The sequence below is a fragment of the Leptonychotes weddellii genome, chromosome X (assembly GCF_054177405.1).
Source record: "Leptonychotes weddellii isolate Sample4059 chromosome X, ASM5417740v2, whole genome shotgun sequence".
In the NCBI taxonomy this organism is placed as follows: Eukaryota; Metazoa; Chordata; class Mammalia; order Carnivora; family Phocidae; genus Leptonychotes; species Leptonychotes weddellii.
The window spans coordinates 37,297,846-37,306,094 of NC_138385.1; the positions used below are offsets into that span (position 1 = coordinate 37,297,846).

General features: G+C 35.3%; 1 protein-coding gene across 1 annotated transcript in view; it reads right to left on the reverse strand.

Moving 5' to 3' along the window:
* Positions 1-222: 222 nt before the first annotated feature.
* Positions 223-8,249, reverse strand: part of FAM199X (family with sequence similarity 199, X-linked) — a 27,967-nt gene continuing 19,940 nt past the window's right edge. The window contains exons 5-6 of the mRNA XM_081808482.1: positions 7,764-8,030; positions 223-6,467 (exon numbers count right to left, since the gene is read on the reverse strand). Of these exons, the coding sequence (XP_081664608.1) occupies positions 6,297-6,467; positions 7,764-8,030 (438 nt within the window). The 3' untranslated portion in view covers positions 223-6,296. The remainder of the gene's footprint in view (positions 6,468-7,763; positions 8,031-8,249) is intronic.

An 8,249-nucleotide genomic window follows, 5' to 3' on the forward strand; every position in this document is an offset into this window, starting at 1 on the left:
ACTTCCTCTGATGGTGGAGGTGTTCTGTATCCTGGGGTTTCCAATATGGTAGCCTCTTGCCATATGTGGCTACTGGGCACTTGGGAGTATTGCTAATGGGACGAAGGAACTAAATTTTAAATTTTAATTCATTTAAATAGCCACATATGGCTAATGGCTACCACAGTGGACAGTACAGTTCTAAAGTACCTAAGAGAAGAAAAACACACACACACGTTTCACTTAATAGCTAACTCACATTTATTAAAAATTGAAGATTACAGAAAAGCGTAAGATTTGCTTTATTAAACAAGCTCAATTAACTTACCTTCCACTAATCAATGAAAGTATTTAATATCACAAAAGGAATTTTGAAAATGAGGCTGATTTCAAACTCTGAAATTAAAAACGAAAGAAAAGCAGCTAAGACATTTTCAGGAGAGCAACCACAGACCTCCCTCTAGTGGCAAGAGATAAAGTTGCTGTTGAAAGTTAAGTTGCTTCTGAAACTATATAAAACTGCTCACAGACATTTCTTTTATATAATTATAACCTAAAGACTCTAGATTAATATATAAGGAAAACAGATATGATTTTTTGTAAACAAAAGTTAGACCGAATTTTCACTTGCTATGAATGCTATCTCTCTAGAAATCTGATCTCTCCAGAAAAAATGATTTGCCAATGGAAATCGTGGCTTTCAACAAAACTAAAGTTTATGGAGCCTTAACCAAACTGTGAGCAAAAGAGAGGAGACCTAATTCTTCTCTGTTGATAAATGTGCTGGGATGGAACATGGAAAGCAGTGAATTATGAAGTAAAAAGTAGTAAGCAGCAGTGGGGTTTGTAAAAATTCACTGTACATCAAAAGAAACAATTAAAATATTACAAGAGATTTTAATACCCAAAACAACACACTGTTCAGTCTGATATTCAGCTTTAAAAGACAGCTCTGCCACATTGCCAGTTTTAATTACAACCATACATACACATTGAGATTTAACTACAGAACTACTACTTTCAAGTACAAGAAGGAACTCAAAATAGAAACGACCTGTGTTACAGCTATTGTCTTTCCCTTACAGCTTTCAGGAAAAACAGCTTTTATATACACTGTAGTAAGTACAGAATGTACAGAAGACAGTTATATATACAAAAGTGCATTAATATAGTAATACATTTAGCAGAAATACAGGAAAAAAATCCTGGTTAACAATCTGATACATTACAGTATTTAAGACTACTTGAAGATTCTCCAAACCAGTCAACTTCCTACTTGCTTTGGTTATGATATTGATGCTACATAACTAACCTCTGAAACTGAAAAAAAGTGAAATTTTTAACCATCCGTGAAATGAAATGTTTTATATATACTTGTGTTTATCTTTAATAGCTTTTGACAATAGTCCTATTAAACTCCCAACACAAAGATTTAGAATGGATAATAACTATACCTAAATTAGAGTACTCAAAGAGGAAATTAAATTGATCCACTACAGGAACAGACATAGTCTGATCCATTCCTAAAAGCCTCAGCTAGATAACCTAACCCCAAAGTCCAAACTTAAATCCAATTGGTCAGCTACTATTGAAGAGCAAGCAGCTCCAGAAAACAAGCCATGGCTTCAGGCCACTGTTCCTTAGAACAAGTCAGAGTAGGTAAGTGTTAACTTGTCATTTATACATATTAATTCTACAACTACCTTTATATAGTCAAAATGCATATGTATAATTAGAGCAATTCTCCTCTTTTCTACCCCTAGCCCTCACCACAAAAAAAGAACACAGATTTCCACAGGTTCCACTGACCACAAGGATGTAACAAACCTGACAATAAAGAAAAAATACTATATATTGAAATCAGAGAAGACTAAACCAGTTTTTCAGAGTTCAGTATGAATGTCAAATTAAAAATTAACTTACCATCATGTGATCTAGGTTAGAACATTAATAACTAATTTAAAATAAAATTGTGAGGGGGGCTTAAAATAATTTTAATATTAGAAAAAATATGAAAATACAATTTTAGTGAGTCAACTTAGATCTGCAGCTATAGCATGCAACTTCTGTACTCTATTAATAGCCAGTAAATTAGAGGAATTTTCAGGGTTCCTTCTAAGCCTTTGGAATAAATAAATTATTTTCCAAAGAAATGAGAATTAAGCTAGAATTCTAAGGAGCTATGTTCCAGATACTATGCTGACAGACATGCCTAGGTCTAAATATCTCAGATGTTTCTCACCCACTTAACATAATTTCGTTATAAAGATAGAATTTATCTTACTTTGTCAGACTTAAAATGAATCCAAAGTTACCACAATACATGTGTATACAAATACTTATTTTCTAACTAACAGTCCTTTTCAGGATTAGATTTACCTCTAAGTTTAGACATGTTGAATGTCAGTGTGCTCAACACCAATACCATATTTGAAATACAACTGGGAATTTTCCTATCAACTGTCTCAAACTATAAACTGACTTTAAGTAACCCCCTCCCAATTCTAAGCAAACATTTCTTGAAGATAGAAGAGCTAACAGGTAATCTGTTAAAGGGGAGGGGAGTGTTCCAGCTATTACACAAATGAATGCAAAGAATCCCTAAAGTTCTAACAAGAGAATCAAGCTGCTATATAATCTCTGTTCTTGACGTACTTTTGTCTTGAAAATTATCTTTCCAGATACTAAGAATTACCTGGCATTAAAAAAGCATTCTGGCTTATGACCTTTTTCAGGGGAAAAAATGAGAGAATACATTAAGCTCTACTTAAGGTAACTTTCAGTGTTCTTCAATGACCTAGCTGGGTCAAAAATGAAGTTAGGTAATGAAATTTAAGATCTGAAAGGTCACTGTTTTGTTATACACTATTACCACTGATTGGTTCAATGTAATGTTTTTGCTTACTGATATCCAACAGCATGGGGATTTTATAAAACAAATTACAATATTTAGATTATTTTTGAGTTTGAAAAAGCCTGATATTGAGAAAAAGTACAGAGTTCACCTTTAAGGCACATGAGGCTATAAAGTAAGCCATGAACAAAAGTCTCTGCTACAGAATCTGGAAACAAGACTTCTATATTTGTCAAGTACTAACATTTTTGGCTTAAATATGAAGATATATGATAAATTTCACAATTTTTAAAGCTCATCAGAATCTGGATACCTTTATACAGTAGTTTCTAGGAATTTTTCCTTTAAGAGGGAATTAGCACTCTTAGGAGCTAAATATAATGAGGTCTCCACCCAATTCATAAAGTCATTAAATTACAAGTCAGTTTCTGGGATTAATTCAGCAATACCTATCTATAGTTAAATGGACAAAACTGCCCAGCCTAAGAAAAAATGAGACAAGTCTCTCTCATGAAAAAAAGCATTATTTTATTCTATGTTCTTGTTAGGGCAGAATGAATTCGCTCTTTATAGTCCACTAAACATTATACTACTTTGCCATACTTTAATTCAGCTGTAAAACCGTAGAAAAAGACATGCCATTTTGTTTAACTCAAAGTTCATACATGTGGTGGGCACTGACAGACTTCTACGAGAGCTCCTTTTTTTCCAGTTTTATTGAGATATAATTAAACTTACATAAAGATCTCTAATAAAATGTTTTTTGAAAAAATCTGAGGGAACTTGATCATGCCCTAAGTTAAACAAAGGTTATGTTTAAAGGAGGGAAGAAACTTATTTGCTCCAGTGTCCATTCTCTACAGATGACAACTGACACTGGAGCAAATAAGTCTCACGTTTTTATTAATTGGTTAGTTTAGATTTATATTTAAAAAGAAAAAATACTGAGTTGGATTTGTCTTAAACTCAGAGATATACCAGACTGAATAAATTATTACTTATTCCAAGAAAGAAAGAATTCCAACTTGAATTATCTACATGAGATATTAAAACAGAAAAAACACAGTATAGCACATTAACAAAAACAAGAGAACTTTTTGTCTTTTACTGTTTTTTGTTTTTTTTTTTATGTTGGGAGAGATGGAGAAAGACTTTGTAATCTCCCTCTTCCACATCACAAGCAAACCCAGGTTGTTTTAATTTTTTTTCTTTTAATCAGAGGAATTACTTTCAATCTCCTCTAAACCAACTTTATGGGCAATCTCTAATTTATAGTACTGTAAAGACAGTGCATCCAGATTTACACAAAATTTCATGGCATACTTTACTATAAACACTCAAATCTTTATAAACTTTTAAAACTGGCTTTGTGGTGCTTTGGTAAATTTGTTTAATAGTGACTTAAGTTAAATCTAAGGTAATAAGACTGTGATTGTTGGGAGAGTGGAAAAATTGGTCTTACTTTATCATGACCCTGTTCGGACTTTCTTTTACTGGTCATTGTCAATTGTTTCCAAGTATTTAACAGATAAATGCTGCTCTATGGTCTCCAAAAGTGGCCTGTTTTCCTGGAAGAGTAGGTAAAGAGAACAGACAAGTCATTCTCTGGGATTCTGCTTTTGCTAAGAGCAGGTAGAAAATTCAGATTTGCTCTTCTCTCCTTTTACTCCTCCTATACTTGGAAGGGAAAACACAATGAGGGTTACCTTCCTCAAAGTATTCTGGGGTCTAACCCCAAGCTCTCTTTGGGCCCTCTAAAGGTGGCTAGGAGCATCAAAGAAAGGGTAAGAGGAAAGTCAGAGGGAGTAATCCAACTGATAACCATATACACATACTTTCATTTTAGGTAAAATTTTTAAGTATGAATTTAGTAGTCTTCATAATCTACCATACCACAGACCTCAGCAAAGCTGCAATACATCAATTTTTATCCTCAGTTTCAATTCTTTAACCTTCAAGGAACTAAAATAATATCAAGTTTTCAAAACACATGATTGTAAGCCAAGGTTAAGCCTTTATATCAACTGAGAATTAAGAATTTAAGTCTATCTCTTTCTTAACGAGTCACTTGATATGATAAAGTTAAAAAAAGTAAAAATCCTATCAACCTCTGACTCTAGAGTTTAAAAAAACATTGATTACAACTCCTTCTACAGAATCATGATTACCTCCCAAGTTATCCACAATAAAAAGAAAATTATGAAAGTCAGCAGTTTGATTGTCAGTAGTATCAGTTTCCATCTTCTTTAACCCATGTGAATGCTTAAAGACATGTGGTAGAAGAAAAGGAATTACACTACTCCTAATGTTCATGATAACAAACTCTCCATGAAAACATTTAAAGAAACTCCATGATTTCACATCTAAAATTAGACTTCTATTAACAGCCAACAAGCTATGGTTTTTTCCTACATCTCACTGTTCTGTGTATTTCTAGTGATTTATAGAGAAGTTTAGGAGAACTGTAAGGGTTTTCTTTAGTTAACTTTGAACATTAACCTGTTCACATGCCAGAAGCTGTTATACCAAATATTTAAAAATTAGAGCTGTGCTGGAAAAAAAAAATGACCTACAAAAAGAACTTAAGACATAGTTTTTACCTTTGAGACAGCTTCACAGCCTAAAATTTCAAAAAGCAGTGGAAAAGCAGAATCGGTTGTTTTGCTTAATTGCTTTCTCCATTTGAATATTAATCAATATAGCATCAAGTCTAAAGTTCAGCTACTAATAACATTATTTCCTCAGTAGTCCTCACTTACAAAAGGATTCTGAATTTACATAAAGTGAAAAACAAACCTAACAGGAAAGACCTTAGGGCCTGTTATTACACCTTTAAGTTAATAACAAATGAAAACAGAACCAAACCTAATGAAGGCACTATTGTAAACAGCAATCCACACCCCACCCCCACAACCTCAAAAAAGGATTTTCACTAGGAATTGAGAATTATACTATGGCCCTTTAGAAAAAGCAAACTAAGGAACTGTAACATTAAAAAGGAAACTGAATTATGATCGCTACGTATGTACCTATACTGACATAATAAACTACTTGTCAGCAGTACCTTGAAATCCTCTAAACTGTAAAAGTACTAATTCTTGAAAAAGCCCACTTAAACCACCCTAAAGTCTAAATAGTCAAAACATTTACTAAATTAGTGGTTCTTAAAACAAGAGCTGCGTGCAGCAGAATAACCTGGTGCTTGTTAAAACACAATGCTGGGCCCCTCCTCCAGGGTTTCTGATTCACTGGATCTGGAATGGGGCCTGGTAGTATGCATTTCTAACAACTTCTCAGGTGATGCTGAAGCTGCTGGTCCAGGGACCACCTGCTGAGAACCACTGGCCTAAATTAATGGTACATCAGCACAGCCCTAACCAAAAGTTTGGTCAAGATGCATGTAAACAAATAAAAGGACAGAATACTTAAATGCTTAGAAAGAATGCTGATAAATTCACCCTTATTACATCAAAACATCTACATCTGCTTCGTGGTCTTCCTCAGTCACTTTCAAGGACAGCACTTCTTCATTAAGGAAGAGCCCACTGAGCCTCTCCTTCCGAGCCTGCCTCTGTTCTTTCAGCTGCCTCTTGCGTAAAGCCTTCTGCTGTAACTTCCGCTGCTTGGATCGCTTCTGTCAAAATACAAATTTCTAAATCAGTAAGGTTCAGTTCTGGCATATCCACCCCAGAACACTTTATGTATCAAATTCTATATTTTCAGAATCTCTGGAGATGTTCAAATTCCTCTGCAGTACGATCCTAGTTCCAGTAAGTGAGCCACTGGCTTAGACTTGAAAATGATTCTTCAAGATCCTATTTTTATGGTATTTGACCAGTGAATCTTAGGAAGAATTGAAACCCGATCATTTTGCCCAGTTATGGATAATCAGTCATTTCAAAGCCTCTTTTTTTTTTTTTTTTTTTTTTACCAGATTAAGGTACATTGGCGTCACTGCGGAGCGAACACATAATAAACAATACTGAATACCAATGTAGAGAACATTGCCAAAATCTCTAATGCTTATGCTTTTAAGGTGTCTTTTATCCAAAAGCAGAAGCGATTTTACAATGGCTGGGAAAGAATCATGTCTTTTCCATATTAGGCAAATACCATCTTAAAAGCCCATTAGAAACCCAGTGGGTACTCCCATTCCTTGTCACTGGTGAACTGATGCAAAAAAGGAATGACCACATATCCAGAGGAATCCCCAGGCAACCAACAAAGCTGGCTATGTTTCTGCTACTTTGGTAAGAGCCAGGGAAGGAATCACTGTCTATCTTCTAGTCACCCACTGGGTTCCCAAAGAGTTATAGAGATACCCTTCTCTTCCTTAAGTTGGCTCCAAACTGTCACCACTGCAAGGAACCGAACTTACCTAAGCATCACAAAACCATTCTAAATACACTTACACCTCCCTATTTTTTTTATGTGCCCAAAAGTATTACAAAGAATTCTTTAGCTGTGAATAGACAGAAATTAGAGAAGGTGTTATTATATTTTTAAAAGATCTAAGAACATTCAAGATTAAAACATTAAGAAAACATTTAATACACACACACAAGACATGCAGAACATTCTTAGGAGCTAATAGACAGCAACATCAGCAACATAGTGAGATCCGCTCAGTAGTGAGTTGCAGTCAATACTGCAATCCTGAGACTCACTATTTCCATCAATTTATCTTACTTAAAACAGACACAAAAATCAGATGAAATTGAATGTGATACGGCTGTGGGTCAAAACAGTATTTCAAAGCACTCAGCCTAAAGGGCTTTACTCAACAGCAGAGTATCCTGCTTGTTCACTTAAAGCCAAAATCCACAGGCATCTAGAGAGCAAGATGATTTGAACTCTTCAAGATATTTATATGAAGGAGTACTAATGTTAATATTGAAAGGTAAAGTTTTGTATTGATTAGACATTTTACTTTTGAATCCCGAATCCGCTCTGCTGCACTTGCAGACAAGTTGCTGTCACTGTGTGCTCGACTCATGTTGGCACTGGAGTTTGAAGCAGAGTTTCCAACACTGGACCCACTGCTGCTTGCAGAACTGACCATGCTGGCACTGCTGCTGCTGGCGCTGGCACTGGCCCCGCTCACTCCACTGGTGCTTGCGCAACTAAAGTTGCTTCTCTTCCAGGCCTCTCTTGCAGGCCGTTGGCGAGGGCTATGCTCCTTGATATAGTTTCTGACCTTGGAACACACAGACAAACACTGGTCAGTGTCGTTCTTTGACGTGCTCCCTCAAAATACTGGCAAAAAGAACATTGTACATAATGAAAGACATTATCAGAAGTGCTACAGATGTACTCATCATCAGGGGAATGCAAATCAAAACTACAATGAGGGGCGCCTGGGTGGCTCAATCATTAAGCATCTGCCTTCGGCTCAGGTCATGATCCTGGAGGCTTG